At 43.4% G+C, this 20978-nt stretch overlaps 1 protein-coding gene across 3 annotated transcripts in view; it reads right to left on the bottom strand.

The window, feature by feature from the left end:
• Positions 1 to 4779: 4779 nt before the first annotated feature.
• LOC126213133 (sorting nexin-13-like) overlaps positions 4780 to 20978 on the bottom strand; it is a 399760-nt gene continuing 383561 nt past the window's right edge. For all 3 annotated transcript variants that reach the window (XM_049940749.1, XM_049940751.1, XM_049940750.1), the window contains one exon: positions 4780 to 7130. In XM_049940749.1, the coding sequence (XP_049796706.1) occupies positions 6978 to 7130 (153 nt within the window). In that variant the 3' untranslated portion in view covers positions 4780 to 6977. The remainder of the gene's footprint in view (positions 7131 to 20978) is intronic.

Genomic DNA, 20978 nt, shown 5'->3' with positions numbered 1-20978 from the left:
AGGAGGAGCGGGCTGTTGAGAATAAGGGCATTTGTCAGTCTCACCTGGTCATGTGTACCATTTTAGCTGAAATTCCCCAGTTGTTTGTGGACCTTAAAACCAAACGGGATCAAAACCCGTGTCTGAAGACCTGGTGCCTCTCTTTTTCCATTATTTTCATAATTCTCTAGGAGGAGGACATCTCGGCCTCTATAAAACCTTGGAAAAGATTAAGGCTCACCTCACTTGGCCCATATTGTGTAAGGATAGCATGTAATTAGTGACTGAGCATGAAGTCTGTAAGAAGGCTAAATCCAGTAATAGTCCTCTGAAAGGGTTGTTATGATTTGAATGCAAGGAGAGCCCTATGAACAAACTATCGATTACGTAGGGCCTCTTCCTCTTACCGAGAAGGGGAACCAGTATATTCTGGGGTTGTTGACGCGTTTTCCAGTATTGTACGGTTCATCCCTAAGCTAGAGGTCACGGTGGCTATAACCATTGCACACCTGAACATCATCTTCAGCTGGTTTGGACCCCTTGCAGCTCCCATTAATGATACTGCTCTGGTGTTTGTTTTGGAGCAGTTTAAGCAGTTTTGCTTTCGTAATGCTGTTAAGCACCTAATCACTATGCCACATTATCCCCAGGCATCTTTTGCCAAGAGAATGAATCACAACCTTAAGTCAGCTTTGATCATTTACCTTCATAAGTTTCCGAGTAAGTGGAATGCCACCTTGCCTCAGCTCAATTTTGCGTTTAACATGGCACAGCGTGAAGCGTCCAAGGCAGTTTCTCCTGCATATCCCATAAATTCTCCTCTGTCCAATTTGTGGGATATCAATGACTTCCCGCCTTCACCCTTTACTACTGAAGATCTTAGGGAAAATTCTCAATGGGCCAGGAATAACATTATGCTATCCCACCACTGCCAGGCACAGCGATATAATAGGAATAGATGTAGGATACGGGGTTTTCGTGAAGAACTGTGCCAGTCGCGTGAGGGGTGGGCCAAGCTCGGGAAGTTCACTCCTCCTTTCGTAAGCCTATGCTCTATCACCAAATTCAGGGTCTGGTTAACTTGATTGTAAAGCATCTGCCTCAGGGTGCAGCTTAATCAACTTAAGCCCATTAATTAACCTTCCCCTTCTTCTGTAGGCTGGATGGGGGTCATCGGGTTAAGGGAAGGATACTGAGCCACGACGAGGTTGCTGGCATTGCCTTTCGAATTCCCAGTGCCACTAGCTCGATCTGTCGTGTGATGTCCTTCTGGTTTAAGGCCGCTAAGATCTTTGCTCGAGGTTGTCAATGGGCACGGGGTGTATTGTGGCGTGAGAGTTGGGGAGTGGTAACAGAGTGAAGACGGTGTGAGAGGTCCACCAAGTGAGTACGGCGAGCAACTGAGCAAACGCCTCAGGCACGCAGTCCAGCGGGTGGTTGCTGGGCATATTTGTGGGACAATTTGAATCCGTGGCTGACTTCGAGTGCCGTCTTTGTGTGTAGCCCGGCCAGCCGACTATGAGAGAGTTGAAGCCAGTTTCACTGTGCTGAGTTCTGGGCCCCCTTCGGAACCGGCAAGCTTTGGCTTTGATTCTTATTAATACTTATAGATCTGTTCAGTTTCTTAGCTGATCTATTTCACCACCAGTTGGTTCCTTCAACTGCGGCTGCTGTTTACTTTTCCTGTGTCAAGATTGACCTCGGTGGTTGTTAACGGGATATCTTAAGCTGTGTGGGTCGATGGTGTTTGCCGAGTTGGAGTCATAACTTGTTTCTTCTATGCTGTGGCCGGACCCACCCGTTGTTGTGCAGTACCTACACGGTTGGGTTTTAGCCGACCTCCCTGCCAAACGCCTTCAAGTGCCAGGTAAGTACCTTTCTCTTGTAATACAGCTCGGTACCGGTTTCGAGATACCTTTGGGCATTGCAGACGTCATCACTCTGTTAATTACATTGGCTTCGAAGGTAAGTGGGTCTCAAAATTTGCAATTGCTGAGGCTATGTAATTGGGTTGGGCATCCTAGTTTTCTTTCGGACATTTCACCATCATTTTAGAGGCGGTATTTTGCAGCGACGAAGGTATATTGTTCGGCTAGTTGTTGTCGCTCTCACGTAATTAACCTTGCTGCGTTACTATGTCTTTTGCTGGTGTGTACCCAACGAAAGGGGCTTTGGAAGGCTGGTCCTCTCATTGTAACCTTTCTTGGTTTTCCAACTTGGTGTAGTCTTGTGCTCCTTGTGTATAAGCCTTTTGGTGTACCCGTTGTGAGGAAGCAATTCAAATTGGTTAGTTACTTAACTGAAGCAGTTATTCATGAAGGCCTAGCTGTTTCCTATTTCGTAGTCTTACCTAAATGAAGCTGTTATTAAAGAAGGCCTGCTTGTTTTCTTCTTGGTACTTTTACTTAAGTGAAGCTGTTATTAAAGAAGGCCTGTCTGTTTTCTATTTGGTAATTTTACTTAGCTGAAGCTGTTATTAAAGAAGGCCTGTCTACTTTCTGTATAATTTTACCTAACTGAAGCTGTCATTATTGAAAACCTCCCTGTTTTCTATTTAATTTTACTTAACTGAAGATGTTATCATTAAAGGGATCTCTGTTCCCTTTTAATTAAACTAAGAGCTATTTCATAATATGGGTTAGCTGAAACTCTCATTATTCAAGGCCTACCTATTTTTATTACCCTATTATTGAGGTCTGATATCTGAAATTATTATTGCCAAAGGCTTACTGTTTCTGAAGTATTTACGTCAGTAAGGTAATAACAGGAATTGACACGATGGTATTTGGGCCCTAATCTTTCACCTTACATCCATTTATCCTTAATTGTTAGGTCTCGATAGTATTACTTTATTTCCGATAGTTATTTGCCGTGCACATCATTTTTGTATTGGTACGATTGTTAGATTTTGAGGACAGTGATTTAATGGGGTGTTTATGCAACAAGAAAAAAGAAATCTTGCGTTCTCACTTAAAAATACACTTTTCCCTGAGTGAAAATATGCTTTTTTCTTTTTTCCCCCCAGGCGAAAGTACACTACATTGTGGGCGAAAGTACATTTTTTCCATGTAAAGTAATAATATATAATGTACTTTCCCCTCAGAGCAGTAAAACGTACCAACCCTTTGGATGGTTCAAGTTTTATACACCAGCATAGAATTTACTGGCAATTTTTAGGAAACTAAACCCAGCAAAAAACAACATATTTTAGAAAGATCTTTGATGTGTGGCAACATGTACGCTGCATATTTTCATGTTACAAAAGTATACATACGATTCCACCAAATACAGTTTGCTGCGCTTTTGTCAGCCATAGTTCATGCCATGTGATCTTGCCAGCCAATGACAGCAGATATTCAGAGCACACGACACATGATGTACTCAGCCAGAAGCAGTATCATTGTTAAATAGCGCTCACTGAAAGCAGTTTGTTGTTAGGAAGCATTGCATGGTCTTCCTCCTAAAGCCTTTGACACATTTTGCTGTCGGCAGATGCTCGTGCGTGCACTGTGTTTTGTTGTTGTAAATGGCACATTTTCTTTGCAACTAAAGTTTAATTTTAGTGTTATTGCCTCATTTATGTTTTATTGCTGCAGTATTATTTTGCAATAGTGGGCTTGAGTAAAATTCTTGTTAGAGTATCAGTTCTTACCAGTTAAAATTAAAAAAATTAACTGAGAATTAAAAAAATGAAAAATTCCCAGAATTCTAAAAAAATTTCCAGGTTTTTTGCGGATGAAAAAATTCCTGCATTTTTCCTGAATTTACTGGTTGTACCGGGGTGTATGCACCCTGTTTAAGAACTTCACTCAGTGATTGTGTTAATTATATGTTTACCAAATATGAACTTTTGTCAATAGTTACATCAGTATCAAGTTACTGTACTCGAACAACCGTACTGTCAGACACAGAGTGTAGTATGAGGCTATCCAGTTACCTGTACTGTAATTATAATAGATGGGATTCGATCTGGCCATAAACAGTAGTTCATTCGACATGAACAATGTACCTCCTGGCATGTTCTGTGTCTTTCCACTTAATAATGTCTTACGGAATAATTATCTATGATAACCCAATTGTATAACTACCAATTGTATAAAAGTGAGAAGTAAGGATTGTACGTGGTGTTCACCCATCGTTATCATGTAGGCACCTCTTAAAGTAGTTAAGTATTTTAACTACACCATCAAAATACATATACTTGCTAATGGAATTTGCCATAAATAATCTATCACAATTTGAGCAGAACAGTGATATCCGTACCTACAACACTACACGTAAAAATGACCTTTATTACCCATTATTAAAGCTGTTAGTGGCTCAGAAAGAAGTTCAATGTGCCGCAAGAAAAATTTATTTGATAATTTGCTGCATAACATAAAATGTTCGACGGGTAGCAAAGCAGGTTTACAAGCTAACCTGAAGTCATTTGTACTGGACAACTATCATTCCATGAACAAATGCTTGTTTACAAGCTGTTAGCCTCTGAGGAAACTAATTTTTAAGTTTAGCTGTATGAGTAGGACTAAAACGTAATTTGTTCACTAACATCAATGCTAATCACAAATACACATCCTGTAAACAGACTTGTTCCAATCGTTTCATAATCGAATTCGTTCCGTTGCATAATTGTTCAAATGATCTATGGAGCATGTAACTAATCAACTAACTGTAACTAACTTATGTACTTAAGTAGTGTTATTTTGTCAAACACTTGCAGGCTACACTGCAAGGCAGCTCGGATAGATAGGCATTACTGAGCTGATTCAGGATCAACATAAATACACAATAAGAACATAGTTGTGAAAATAAAATTTTCGCATGCTTTATTTCTCACGATGACACGGTTCCTTAATGGCAAACACTGAACAGTCACTGATGGACATTTGCATAGTCACTAAAGCTGGTTTTTTGCTAACAACATAAAACACACAGAGAAATACTGCTGAGAATACACCCAGGCTGACAAATTAATTGACCCCGACAGAGTTCTGAATACATATTTAAATGGATAATGATTATCTTTAATCCCTACATCCTACATTGGCAGTCTAGTGCTCAGTAATTTATCTGTACCATGAGCTTAACTTCACACAGCACACATACATTTGCAAATACACACACTGATAAAGATTAAATATCATCTTTCTTCTCACAGAAAATTAAAACTAATAATACTTTCACTTGCTAAGCACCATTTAAAAACAACATAGTCTCCTCTGCTTAGGACCATAACATAAATTGGTAAGCAGTCCACAAACACAAAGAACAATACAAAAATAAATATATCTCTTTTTCTCTTGCTCAAAAAGCATTCACACTTAATACACACAGATATCAATAACTCACTACTAAATTACGTTTGGTGCTTTGAAGACTTATAATCTAATTTACAGCAGCTGACAAAATTCTAGAGTTGTGTGCAAGTTTATACTATACTAACACTCATCTTTTTAAGTTTGGCACCAGCAGTAACTTCATTACTTTTTGTTTATTTTCTTTTAAAAGTACCAGTTAAAACGGAGACCATTTAAACAGCACTGCTTGTAAGCATGTTTTTCAATATTTCTTCAAACTCTATGTAAAAACCTATATATTTTTTGAACTGTCAAACTCAAAGCTTTCATTTTCTGGACACGCAGAGCTGACTAGATCGGACAACCATTTAGTCTCAGGTGAGAAAGTCGTCTGACCAAAGCTGTTATCACAGCACGTGCTTGTACTATGCAGAGTGCGTTGGCCATAATGTATTTCTGTAGAAAATTTGAGAAACAGGCATTACTCCTAGAAGAAATGTCATGTAATCACTTAGATGCACTGTGCTGCTTTATCATATTTTGGGGTGCCAAGTATAAGAATGCACACAAAAACTTGTTTGCCAGAAACTTATGCTAGAATCGCCCACAAAACCACACTTGTAGAAGTTTTCAAGAAGAAAGAGAGAGAGGGAGGGGGGGAGAGGGAGAGGGAGAGAGAGAGAGAGAGAGAGAGTGTGAGTGTGAGTGTGAGTGTGAGTGTGTGTGTGTGTGTGTGTGTGTCAGAGAGAGAGAGATTGAGAGAGAACGGTGAATTAATTATTTTGCGGGAAGGAGGTACTGCAAAAGACAGAAAAAAAAGATGTACTATTTTTGTGGAACGATTTCTACAACATAACATTAATTAGTACATATTTTCATTTGAATCATTTTATATACAACATTACTGGTCTCCTGGAAACAGTTCTTTTCATAATAAAATTACTCACTTCCATTGAAGTGAGAAATATACGACATCTGTTACCATTTTTAATTGAAGTGTGATATGCTTCCCTCACAGCATTCATAACACGAATTGCTGAACTTGCAGGCCACCTCAATGACAAAAAGTTTGTTATTAGTGGCAAGACTATAATAAATTACTTTATAAGACAACATTCATTCACAGTTTTCAGTTATTAGGCAGCTGTACAATAAATCCTTCACAGTTGCGGACCACTAATACCAAACACACAGTTACTCAGGCAAGCTACAGCACTCAATCCGCACCACTTACACTACGCCACTCTCCTTTTTCCAGTACCTCACAACATGGAACCTCACACTCTCCCACATACTCACAAGCCATTAATTCCACTTCGTTACACAATACTTCCATTCCATACACCAGCTGCCAACACCTCGTGACCAACTCTACATCACCTCGCAGGCCGAGCACGTTCCGATACTGCCCGTGAAAGACAAACCGTCACAGCCCTACCGGTGTCCTAAGCGACGCCGGGAATTCAGTCTTGCACTCGCTACAAACTCTACAATCAGTTCAGAAACTTTCCACCGAAGCCGAGATCGTTGCACAATTTGTACTAACTGTAACTTAACTTCACAGAGTTCTCACCGACTGGACGTATGGGCACATTTTGAAACAATTGCGGAACTGTAAAAGTTTTGGGAAAATGCATCAGGAGTAGACCTGCGCCCAGAAGCGTCCGGTCCACAGCTGGGGGCTCCTACGCACCCCTCTTATCACCGAGTCCGGGCGGCAATCGCCTCCCCCCGCAACCCCAGCTCCGGAGGTGCTCCACCCCCGCCGCCACCCTTTGACGCTCCCTTCAGCTGCCCACCACTCGACGACTGCCGAGGGACACGTGGAGACCGCGAGTGCAGCCTCCGGAAAACCTGTAATCCGAGAGTGTGTTATATTACTCATACATCTGTTTATTCCTAATAATAATCTTTCCTCATTACAGAGAAACAAGCAGCACCCCACGAACCATGGACCTTGCCGTTGGTGGGGAGGCTTGCGTGCCTCAGCGATACAGATGGCCGTACCGTAGGTGCAACCACAACGGAGGGGTATCTGTTGAGAGGCCAGACAAACGTGTGGTTCCGGAAGAGGGGCAGCAGCCTTTTCAGTAGTTGCAGGGGCAACAGTCTGGATGATTGACTGATCTGGCCTTGTAACATTAACCAAAACGGCCTTGCTGTGCTGGTACTGTGAACGGCTGAAAGCAAGGGGAAACTACAGCCGTAATTTTTCCCAAGGGCATGTAGCTTTACTGTATGGTTAAATGATGATGGCGTCCTCTTGGGTAAAATATTCTGGAGGTAAAATAGTCCCTCATTCGGATCTCCGGGTGGGGACTACTCAAGAGGACGTCATTATCAGGAGAAAGAAAACTGACGTTCTGCGGATCGGAGCGTGGAACGTCAGATCCCTTAATCGGGCAGGTAGGTTAGAAAACTTAAAAAGGGAAATGGATAGGTTAAAGTTAGATATAGTGGGAATTAGTGAAGTTTGGTGGCAGGAGGAACAAGACTTTTGGTCTGGTGAATACAGGGTTATAAATACAAAAAAATTAAAGAGACCTTTGGAGAAAAGAGAACCACTTGTATGAATATCAAGATCTCAGATGGAAACCCAGTTCTAAGCAAAGAAGGGAAAGCAGAAAGGTGGAAGGAGTACATAGAGGGTCTATACAAGGGCGAAGTACTTGAGGACAATATTCTGGAAATGGAGGAGAATGTAGATGAAGACGAAATGGAAGATACAATACTGCGTGAAGAGTTTGACAGAGCACTGAAAGACCTGAGTCGAAACAAGGCCCCGGGAGTAGACAACATTCCATTAGAACTACTGACGGCCTTGGGAGAGCCAGTCCTGACAAAACTCTACCATCTGGTGAGCAAGATTTATGAGACTGGCGAAATACCCTCAGACTTCAAGAAGAATATAATAATTCCAATCCCAAAGAAAGCAGGTGTTGAGAGATGTGAAAATTACCGAACAATCAGTTTAATAAGCCACAGCTGCAAAATACTAACGCCAATTCTTTACAGACGAATGTAAAAACTAGTAGAAGCCAACCTCGGGGAAGATCAGTTTGGATTCCGTAGAAATATTGGAACACGTGAGACAATACTGGCCTTACGCCTTATCTGAGAAGAAAGATTAAGGAAAGGCAAACCTACGTTTCTAGCATTTGTAGACTTAGAGAAAGCTTTTGACAATGTTGACTGGAATACTCTCTTTCAAATTCTAAAGGTGACAGGGGTAAAATACAGGGAGCGAAAGGCTATTTACAATTTGTACAGAAACCAGATGGCAATTATAAAGAGTCAAGGGGCATGAAAGGGATGCAGTGGTTGGGAAGGGAGTGAGACAGGGTTGTAGCCTCTCCCCGATGTTATTCAATCTGTATATTGAGCAGGCAGTAAAGGAAACAAAAGAAAGATTTGGTCTAGGTATTAAAATCCATGGAGAAGAAATAAAAACCTTGAGGTTTGCCATTGACATTGTAATTCTGTTAGAGACAGCAAAGGACTTGGAAGAGCAGTTGAACGGAATGGACAGTGTCTTAAAAGGAGGATATAAGATGAACACCAACAAAAGCAAAACAAGGATAATGGAATGTAGTCGAATTAAGTCGGGTGATGCTGAGGGAATTAGATTAGGAAATGAGACACTTAAAGTACTAAAGGAGTTTTGCTATTTGGGGAGCAAAATAACTGATGATGGTCGAAGTAGAGAGGATATCAAATGTAGACTGGCAATGGCAAGGAAAGTGTTTCTGAAGAAGAGAAATTTGTTAACATCGAGTATAGATTTAAGTGTCAGGAAGTCGTTTCTGAAAGTATTTGTATGGAGTGTAGCCATGTATGGAAGTGAAACATGGACGATAACTAGTTTGGACAAGAAGAGAATAGAAGCTTTCGAAATGTGGTGCTACAGAAGAATGCTGAAGATTAGATGGGTAGATCACATAACTAATGAGGAGGTACTGAATAGGATTGGGGAGAAGAGGAGTTTGTGGCACAACTTGACAAGAAGAAGGGACCGGTTGGTAGGACATGTTCTGAGGCATCAAGGGATCACAAAGTTAGCATTGGAGGGCAGTGTGGAGGGTAAAAATCGTAGAGGGCGACCAAGAGATGAATACACTAAGCAAATTCAGAAGGATGTAGGTTGCAGCAAGTACTGGGAGATGAAGAAGCTTGCACAGGATAGAGTAGCATGGAGAGCTGCATAAAACCAGTCTCAGGACTGAAGACCACAACAACAAGCAGTCTTGGTTATAAGAACCCCACTTAGTTAGGTTGGATTACCACGAATATATTAACCAACTTACTGATATTTGGTAGTGATGAGTGCATGGAATACCACACACAAAATATCCCAAGCAAGTAAATGCCCTTTGGTAAAGCTTTAAAAACACTGCACACTGTGTCCTATAAAATAGAATAAAACAGCTGATGCCCAAAAAGTATTTTTAAAAAATACATAACCTGCTTTGTCCCTAAATTGACAAACAACACACACTGGAAATAAGAAGGAAGCAGCAGATTACCTTACTATGGCATGTGACGCAGTCCGATGGAGACCAAACGAGATCAGGCCCACAGTAAAGCTTTACATGAAAACGTGCCGGATACGTAGTGCACATTCTCTTGCAGACGTCACAATGAATACGAAAACATACCGGGCCCCTAAAAGTAGTGTGTGCAGCTCACGGCAGATGGTGCAAGCAGGCTGTGAGCTATGATGGTATTCAGTTGCTAAATCTTGTCGTAACATTAAACTGTAACAGTTATTATACATGACTAGTGTCCTAAAGATTGCTGATAAAATGTTTACATTAATAGTAAAAATAATCAGGGTGAATCATCGTCATCATCATCATCATCATCATCATCATCATCATCATCATCATCTAAGACTGATTATGCCTTTCAGCATTCAGTCTGGAGCATACTCCCCCTTATAAAATTCCTCCAAGGTGCATTCAGTGCTAACATTGGTGCCTCTTCTGATGTTAAGCCTATTACTTCAAAATCATTCTTAACTGAATCCAGGTACCTTCTCCTTGGTCTACCCCGACTCCTCCTACCCTCTACTACTGAACCCGTGAGTCTCTTGGGTAACCTTGCTTCTCTCATGCGTGTAACATGACCCCACCATCTAAGCCTGTTCGCCCTGACTGCTAGATCTAGAGAGTTCATTCCCAGTTTGTCTTTGATTTTCTCATTGTGGACACCCTCCTGCCATTGTTCCCATCTACTAGTACCTGCAATCATCCTAGCTACTTTCATATCCGTAACCTCAACCTTATCGATAAGTTAACCTGAATCCACCCAGCTTTCGCTCCCATACAACAAAGTTGGTCGAAAGATTGAACAGTGCACAGATAACTTAGTCTCGGTACTTACTTCCTTCTTGCAGAAGAGAGTAGATCTTAGCTGAGTGCTCACTGCATTAGCTTTGGTACAGCTTGCTTTCGGTTCTTTCACTATGTTGCCATCCTGTCAGAATATGCATCCCAAGTACTTGAAACCATCCACCTGTTCTAACTTTGTTCCTCCTATTTGGCACTCAATCCGTTTATATCTCTTTATCACTGACATTACTTTGGTTTTGGAGATGCTAATCTTCATACCATAGTCCTTACATTTCTGATCTAGCTTTGAAATAATAATAAAAATTAAAGTATATAAAATAACCCATTGCTATCATGGAAAAGCACAAAAGTACAGAGGGGAGCTCTGAATATCAATTTTGGTGTCCTGAGTAGTATTAGAGATCATGCTCTGCTATCTACCTGTCACTACTGACAAATGTTGATTTTATGTTTGTATTTGCATTTACCAGTGTCCCACTGAAGTCTATTGTACGGCTTCAATGCTGCACTTCTTTGGCATCTGTACACTGTTAGTCAGCAATGACGGATAGGTAGCGTGGCATAGGTAGCACGGCACGATTTTGTGCGTTGAGGAGAGGGGGGCGGGGTTACGGGTATAGATTCTAGCTTTAGGGAGATTCAGGTATGTACAATAGTGTTTGCTATAATAGTACGTGGGACACACTGCATTGGTATTCAGAGCTCCCCTCTGTACTTTTATGCTTTCCCATCATAGCAATGTACTTTTTATATAGTTTAGCTTTTAATTTTTATTCACTCTGATTATTCTGACTATTAATGTAAACATTTTATCAGCAATTTTTAGAACACCAGTCATCTATAACAACTGTTGCAGTTTATTGTTATGACAAGATTTAGCAACTGAATGCCGTCACAGCTCACAGCCTGCACGCACCATCTGCCGAGAGCTGCGCGCACTAGTCTTTGAGGCCTCGTATGTTTCCATATTCAGTGTGACGTGTGCAAGAGAATACGCACTACACATTCGGAGTGTTTTGCTGTAGAGCTTTACTGTAGGCTCGTTCCCATTCCGGCTAGGTTGGACTGCACCACGTGCCATAATAAGTTTATCTGCTGCTTCCTTCTTATTTACAGTGTTGTTTGTCAATTTAGGGACAAAGTGTGTTAAATATTTTTTTTCTATTTTATAGGACACTGTGTAGTGTTTTAGAAGCTTTACTAAGGGCATTTACCAGCTGGGATATTTTATGCACGGTATCCCACGTACCCATTCAATACCAAATATTAGTAAGTTGTTTAATATTTTCTTGGTAATCCATCTCACTAAATGGAGTCACACCTCTATTAAGATACTTTTTATTTCTTCAGAAGGTCAATCCAAAGATGCCTAAATAAAGGAGTAACACATCCTTGGCAAATTAAAAAAAAATTACAATGCTGTGAACAAGACTGCTCGTTTCTTCATATCATACGTACTGGTTGCTGTACCAGCCATATTACGAACTGTTTCTTTCAAATCTTAAACCCCCAATCTTTTCAATCAAGCCACTTGCTGTCTATACGCAATTTCTGCTTTCTGGATTGGCTTAAATATAAAGGGTTTAGTGAGTGTGAGTGCACATATTTCTATTGGTGACTGAGGACACTGTACTGAACAACATTACATCAGTATTTACATAATTTTCAGTCACATAATTTAGCTATTACAAGTCCCATATTTTTAGGTCGGGTTGTACCTCCACTTACGCATGGCACAAGCCACCCGTTAATGTCTATTTTTCTCTGGGGGCCAGGTCAGGTACTGAAATGTGGATGCAATACAGATAGTCCACGCCGACTAGAGCAGTCAGTTATGGCCACGGAGCTAGTCATAACCGTGCAGAAAACATCAGGTCATAAAGTTTGTGATGTGTTTGTGGCAATAAACAGTTGTGTTTAAATATTAAGGTACAGCATATAAAAATATCTGCACACCCTGTATGTGTGTTAATAATGTTTGTTTTTCAAACGATCTAGGCTACATCAAATTTTTTACCAGCTCAGCACTATATTGAGCAGAGTCGGACATGAAATGCAACTGTATTTTTGGCTAGTGTCCATTCACTATGACTGCTGCAACATGAAGAACAACTAATAACAGTTTTTTCCTTTTCCTCCTACTGCCAGTGGCAAACAAAAATGAATTGGCACCATATAAATACTCTTCCAAGTGAGCATCAAATGGTTCTGAGCACTATGCGACTTAACTTCAGAGGTCATCAGTCGCCTAGAACTTAGAACTAATTAAACCTAACTAACCTAAGGACATCACACACATCCATGCCCGAGGCAGGATTCGAACCTGCGACCGTAGCGGTCACGTGGTTCCAGACTGAAGCGTCTAAACCGCACGGCCACACCGGTAGGCCGAGTGAGCATCTTCATGATTCCAAACCAAGTGTGAATAAAAACATAATAAAGCAAAAACCACACCACACTACATTACAACCACAAAACTTATCAGGCTGTGTTAAGTCGCAACTGCACGAGATGTGAGATGTTACATCCCACATACACTGAATTTCTTAAATTGACAGAGGCCACATCAGATGGAAATGTTTTACTTCAATCCAGATGGAAAATGGGTCCACCAATCCATCTCAGATCTTTTTATTTGTAGGCAGCACCATGCAAACATAAAGGTAAATAATGCACCAAAATCAGAATAGAAAAATCTATTTACAGTTTACTATCAAAATGCACAGGACTAATTGAGGTAGCAAGTTAGGTGAAACTTAAGTCCTTCTGAATGACTATTTAAAGCCTTCAGGCAAAATTCAACAATGTAAAATGCAGGGTGGAATGTAACAATATTTTGAAAAAGGACAGTTGCTACTCATCATATAGTGGAGATGCTGAGTCACAGACAGACACTACGAATAGACTGTCAGAAAATGAGCTTTCAGTCAACAAGACCTTTGTTGGAGATAGGAAAAAAAAATCTCCGGCAAAGGCCTTGTTGGCCGAACGCTCATTTTCTGAAAATTTTTTTGTTGTGCCTATCTGCGACTCAGCATCTCCATTGCATGGTGAGAAGCAACTATCCTTTTCATAATATTGTTATTTAAAGTCTTATGTATAAAAGAGCACTGGCTCAAAGGGATGCAGCATGTACCGCTGTTATTCAAGATTTTGAAATAATACGCAAGTGTTGTAGCCCCATAAAGGAAATTGAACATGAATATATGTTAGGGCGGGGCTTCATTCAAGAGAAATTAAACTTACTAAAATAAAATGCATGGAAACAGATTTTGAATACTGCACTTGGGTGTTAGAATCAACATTTTTGTTTAAAGTGCAATTGTTCTTGACAATATCAATGTTAATTTTAAAATGACTGTGCTAAACACTAACAGCTCATCAATCTATTCTTGTCTTGTACTATGACAGCAACCACACATATAGACACTAAATGTATAAATCAGACTAAACCAATAACTGACCAAATATTTTTTCAATATGAACAAATGTGAATATATCACTGACGTAACAGACACCAGGTTATTGGACAATAAGCCAGTCACATTGAAGATAATATTACAACAAATAAGGATCGAATGGTCAATGATACATACAGAAAAAGAAGATTTACTAGTGACAATAGCCTAAAGGTTTTTAATCACTTGTTAAAAATGTAACTTGGCACAGGTTATGTATCTGCAATGTACATATATAAGTTTCAGTCATTTCTTACAAGTTATAGACATTGTTACAATGCTGTGTTTCTAATTAAATGACTCAAAATTAAAATTAAAGCAAACACATAAGTAATCCAGGGAATAAGAAAATAAGCAGACACCCTCAGAAAGTTAAAGAAATCAGTCAGGAATACTGAAACACTGAAACAACATGGGAAAAGTAGCTGTATAAACAAATTAATAGTGTAGGAAAAGACAGATTGCTACTTATCATAAAAGTGACACATTAAGTCACAGATATGTACAATTAAAATATACTTACACATAAGCTTTTGGCAACAGCCTTAATCAGAAAAGGAAAGAGAAAAACAATTCATACACAAAAGCAAGGTCTTTCAATTGTGCCTGTCTGCAACTCAACAAGTCATCTTTACAGCAAGTAGCAATCTATCTTTTCCTGCAGTGTTGATATTCCGGCATTGAGTTTCTATTGTTTCTATATAAAAAAACTTTAATACAAGCTATGAAGGTTGATAATAACTCATATATCAGGATATATCAATAAAAATATGTAAATAGAAATGTAGGCAGAAAAAACATCATTAAGATTGAAGGTAAAACTGCTAGCGACCTATAGTAGAAAGCCAACATATTCAACAAACATTACACAAATTCTGTACCCTCACATTACCTATTACACAGGTACTAGCTTGACTTCAATTGCTATGATGTGCAGGTTCTGCAACACACTTCTACAGTTGTTTAGCACCAAAACTTTTGAAACTTTTTATATTCTGCATTTCCTTGGAAAGGGTGAAAGAATCAGCCAACCAGTTGAATAACGAAGGTTTAATAGAACCTTTGACCTAGGTTTTTGGTTTGGTTTTGTTTTGCTTTGCTTTAGGGTGCAAAAACCAACTGGGGTCATACGCATCCAAGTCAAAACTACAGAACACGAAGAAAGACAGGGGTTACAAAACGACTATACGTCAGTCTCAATGGACATAATACAAGACAGCTAAAAACACGCACATGGAAAAAATGCTAAAGAAAGAAACCATACAGAAATAGATGTCAAAAACTAAATATTAAATAGCCTTCACCGTACTGCTTCGGTGGGTAAGAAGTAAGACACGATCGACAGCCCACGTGTCATTTGCTAAAACGGCTGACAACTCAGATGGCAAACAGAAGTAGGAATGTTAATGGTTAAAAAATGGGCAGTCCGTCAGGAAATGGTGGACAGTTAAAACTTGGGTGCAACATGTACAAAGTGGTGGGGTAGCGCCACTTATCACACGACGATGGCTAAAAAGGCAGAGCCCAATACGCAGCCTACTTAAAATGGCCTCCTCCTGGCGGGAGGGTCGAGAAGAGGTCGTCCGAGCCAATGGGAGAAGCTTAATAAGCCGGAGCTTATTCCCGTGGAGGGAGGACCATTGGTAATGCCAAAGGGACACCACCTCCTGACAGACGGCAACACAGAAATCGTCAGAGGGAATGTAAGTACCCACGGGCTGAGGTACGAGGACTGCAACCTCGGCAGCAGCGTCAGCAGCCTCATTTCCTGCCAGACCGACACGACCGGAAACCCACGGAAACACCACACTGGTTCCACCGAGAGTGACCAAGTGATAGTTTTCGCGGACCCACTGCACTACGGGACGGGCGGTGTACAGCGCACACACAGACTTTGAACGGCACTGAGTGAGTCCGAGCAGAGGACACAATCAAAAAGGCTGTGTTGCCGGACGTACTCCGTGGCCCGATACAGGGCAAAGAGCTCGGCTGTAAATACTGAGCAGTGTGCCGGAAGCCGGTATCGAGGGACACGGGTGCCGATGATGAGGGCACACCCGACTCCACAGTCAGTCAGAGAGCCGTCAGTGTATACAAAGGTACAATTGAGAAGTTCCGCGCGAAGGTCGTGAAACTGAAGGCGACTGACTGAGGCCGTAGTAGTCTCGTTAGGAAGCGAATGACGGCCAAGGTTAACGTGGGCCTCTTCACGAAGGCAAGGTGGTGGACAGCTCACACCCACCGGGAAATTTACCGGTAGTGTGAAGTTACGCCGCCGTATCAAGTGCCGAAAGTGGACTCCAGGAGATAACAGAGAAGAGGGACACACACCGTACTGGCAATCGAAAGAATCGTCGAAGGAGGCGGCACAGGACAGGTGGCCACGCACGGCAGACAAACAGCCTGCATACCTACTGAGAAGAAAGTCTCAGTGGTAGTACAGTGGTAGTTCAGCAGCTTCAGTGTACAGACACTCAACCGGGTCGGTGTAAAAGGCGCCCGTGGCCAAACGGATGCCAGAACGGGGGACAGTGTCGAGACGGCGTACGACGGACGGACGTGCAGACGCATAAACCGAGCACCCACAGTCGAGTTCCAAATGGGCGAGGGACCGGTACAAACGGAAGAGGACGGTTTGATAGGCACCCAGGGAAGTACAACTGAGGACACGTAAGACACTGAGGAACTGTGTACAGTGGGCTGCCAGGTAAGACACACAGGAGGATCTAGAGTGTTTCCTATTGAGCGCGAGCCCCAGGAATTTTGTAGTTTCAACGAATGGAAGGGCAACAGACCCAAGATGTAAAGATGGTGGGAGAAACCAATTGCATCACCAGAAATTCATACAGACGGTTTTGTCAGTGGAAAAGCGAAAGCCACTGTCGATGATCCAGGTGTAAAGACGATCGAGACATCGTTGAAGGTGCCGCTCAGTCAGTGAGTTACTTGGAGAACTGCAACGGATGGCAAAATCGTCAACAAAAACGGGAGCTGGAGATGCCCAGTGGGAGACAGGCCATTATAGGATTAATGGTGATAGCAAAGAGGACGGCACTCGGGACAAAATCCTGAGGCACACTGTTTTTCTGGATAAAGGTGTCTGACAAGGCAGAATCCACACGCACATTGAAAACTCAATCTTCTAAAAATGCCCGAAGAAAACAGCGCAAGCGGCCACGGAAGCCCCGCACGGGAAGAGTATGGAGGATACCAGTTCTCCGGCAGGTGTCGTAGGCCTTCTACAAATTGAAAAACACAGCCACAGTCTGGGATTTCCGCACAAAACCATTCCCGACACGGGTGGGCAAAGTAATAATGAAATGGTCAACTGCAGAACGCCGTGCTCGAAATCCACACCGTGCATTTGACGGTAAATTGCGAGACTCGAACCACCGTACCAGTTTGGCACGAATCGTATGTTCCGTCACCTTGGGAATGCAGATGGTAAGAGATGGGATGTTAGCTAGAAGGAAGGTTTTTGTCCTTACTGGGCTTAGGTACGATTACGACGGTGGCTTCACGCCGGTGTCTGGGAAATGTGCCCTCTGCCCAGGTGCGGTTGAACGTGTTAAGTAGAAAGTGCTTGCCAGCAAGAGAAAGGTGCTGCAAGATCTGAACGTGGATGGCGTCTGGCCCCGGGACGGAGGATCGGGACGAACTGAGAGCACGATCTAGCTCCCTCATAGTAAAGGCGGCGTTGTAGCACTCACAATTCGGAGAAGAGAAGGGTATCGCCTGAGCTTCCTCTGCTCATTTCCGACGGAGGAAGGCAGATTAACAGTGGGAAGAGCTCAAAACTTCCACAAAATGGTGGCCCGAGGTGTCGGAGATAGCAATAGCATCCATGAGGATAATGTCTGCTATGTCAGGCCGGAAATTGGGGAACGGGTCTCGGTCCCAGAAAGTCATCGGAGGTTGGCCCACACGACAGAGGAAGGAGTGGAATTGCTAAAAGAAATAGTGAATGAAATCCAGCTAGCTTTTTCACTCTCTCGAAGAATGAGAGGACACTTTGCACGCATCTGTTTATAACGAATGCAATTCACCATTTTAGGGTGACGGTTAAAAACGTGGAGAGCACGTTTCTGTGCACGCACTGTGTCGTGGCACACCTCACTCCACCAAGCGACTGGGACAAGATGTGGGAGGAACAGAATGTTTTGCAGCAGTAAGGGGAACACGGGCGAGGTAGTACACCTGGTCATCACAACTGGGGAAATCCTATTCTTCGAAGGTCGCCAGGGAAGAGTAAAGCAGCCAGTCAGCCTTAGTAAGCTGCCATTGGGGCACGCACGCAGACGGTGTAGGAGTCAGCAAACGGATAGCACACGGGAAATGGTCGCTCGAGTAGGTGTCAGAAAGAACTGACATGATGGGCAAACTGGGCAGTGCAGAAGGATAGGTCCAAATGGGAATAGGTGTGCGAGGAGTCGGAAAGGAAATTGGGTGCTCCAGTGTTAAGGCAGAAGAGGGTGAGTCGGATAAGATGGTCAGCCAAGAGGGCATCTCTCTGGCAGGTCGCGGGAGAACCCCAAAGGGGATGACGTGCATTGAAGTCACCGAGCAACAAAAATGGGGGAGGTAGCTGCCCAATAAATTGAAGGACGTTTGCCCCGGTGACATCGAATGACGAAGGGACGTAAATGGTACAGAGGGGGAAAAGTCAGGTGGGGAATGAAAAGGCGAACTGCGACACCTCGAAAACTGGTAGTCAGTGAGACGGGTTGACTACGAATGTCATCTTGCAATGAGCAGCACGACGCCCACACGAGACGGAATGCCGACCTCAGGGGAAGATCAAAACAAATAGGTAGGAAATGTGTAAGCTCAAAGCAGTCGTGAGGGCACAATTCCATTTCCTGAAGGCAGAGTACAAGGGGATGCTGCGATGCTAAAAACAGCCGTAAATCCTCCTTTCGGGTCCGAAGGCCGCGAACGTTCCATCGGAGGAGTGTCACGGTGGAAAAGAGACGTAGGCGTGTCACCTCGGCGGCTGCCGAGTGACAGCCTGTCAAGAGTCGCTACTACAGGGCACAGAAGGAGGAGGATCCCGCTCCACGGGGACCACAGAAGCATCGCTCGCTAGAGCGGTCGGGCTGTGGAGTCCGACGCCGAAAAATGGTCGCTGGTGCGCACTGGCGACATACGAGCCGGCCGGGCTAAGGTATCACGTGTCGACACCGTCGAAGAGGATCTCCGAGTCGGCAAAGGAGGAGATCGTTTGCCTTTAGTGGACTTCTTCGAGCCTTTTCGGTTGGAGGGACACTCGGGTGTTGTCGGGAAGTGTTCACGGGAGTACTCCTCCTGTCCTGTCCCGCCTACCGGTTGCGTAACTGGTGGCTTCGCCCCTAGAGGCGAGAGTTTGACGGCTCGTCGCACAGCCGGATGGGCGGACAGCGATGCAACCTCGGCAACGGCTGATTTCACAACTCCAGAGCTGAACTGGAGGTTGCACGTCTGTGGGGCCACGTCTTTCACGGACGGAGGGGTAACGAGAACAGAACTATAAGTGCCAGATGGGAGAATGCAGGGTCTGTGACTACCCAGTAACATGCAAGCTACCGAGTAAGGCACTTTTTCGTTTACCCGGCTCTCTCGGACAGCCTGCTCGTCGAGATACGCGGGACGATCCCGAGAGGAGGTGGCACGGCCGCCATTGCAGTCGATACGGCGGGGAGGAGGAGGCGGACGATTACCCTCGTGCGTGTTCCTACCACAGGTTACACAATTGGCCAGATGTCAACAAGAGTTCTAGTGCGGTTGAAACAATGACACCGGTAGGAGCACATCGGGTTCATAATAAACGGCCGGACTGTGACGATTTCATAGCCTGCTTTGAACTTGGACTTTAGCACCACTCTATTAAAGATGAGGAAAAGAGTGGGCACTAAGGAGGAACCTACCTTTTTCATTACACGACGGACGGCAATGACACCCTGACCGGAGATGTAGGATCGGACAGCGACCTCGGTCAGACTGTCGAGCAGCTCGATGTAAATTACACTACGGGTAGATTTCGAAGTTCTACGGGCCTCGACACAAACAGGGTAGCTGCGGAGAAGCGAGGCAGCGAGCAGTTGATGTGCTCGAGGATCAGAACTAGTTTCCAAAAGCAAAGTGACATTCCGTAAATGAGAGCACGATTTCTCTGGGCCGGCAATTACATCGACACCTTCCCGAATAATAAACGGATTTACAGTGGCGAATGACTGACCGTCTTCAGTACGTGAGACCAGGAGGAACTGTGGTGCAGCAATCACTAGCCTCATTATGTTCACATTTCACAGACGGCGACTGCAAAGGTGATCGACTCATCGTGTGGAAATCCACCACGACTGCCAGCGTCTCCGATGGCGCCCTCCTTCCAACTGGGGGCCCCTTTCAGATGGGGCGTACCCACCTCAGGTGATTGTTCACACACCTGACAGTGGGACCAACTGTCAATTTGGGAAGGTCACAGCTCAGGCCATCACCCCCCTCCCCGGGCCTGGCCTGTACCGGGGGGTACGTCGGAATCCTGGAATCCTACCTGTCGACCCGGGGTTGGGAATTACGTGTTACCCAGTCACCTCTTGCGTGCTAGATGCGTGGGCCGGTCTTCAGGAGCACAAGGAGAGGGGAAACAAAGGAAGGAAAATGCAGTGAAAAACTAAGGTGAGACATTTTTTACGTCAGCGACAGACAGTGCAGAACATTCCCAATAATAATCCAGACGTGTTCCCTGAGGGAGGGGAAAAGGATAGCAAGAGGATAGACATGCAACCCAGAAGGGAAAAAATGTTGCAAAGACTGGGGGCCCGTGGTAGCCGAGCACGAACCATGCCATAGAAATGCGAGCCCCCAGGAGGGTAGGGGACCTAGGTTTTGATCATTAAAAAAATTATCTTCTGCAG

The sequence above is a fragment of the Schistocerca nitens genome, chromosome 11, assembly GCF_023898315.1.
Source record: "Schistocerca nitens isolate TAMUIC-IGC-003100 chromosome 11, iqSchNite1.1, whole genome shotgun sequence".
Taxonomy (NCBI): domain Eukaryota; kingdom Metazoa; phylum Arthropoda; class Insecta; order Orthoptera; family Acrididae; genus Schistocerca; species Schistocerca nitens.
This window is presented reverse-complemented; position numbering and strand designations above follow the sequence as displayed.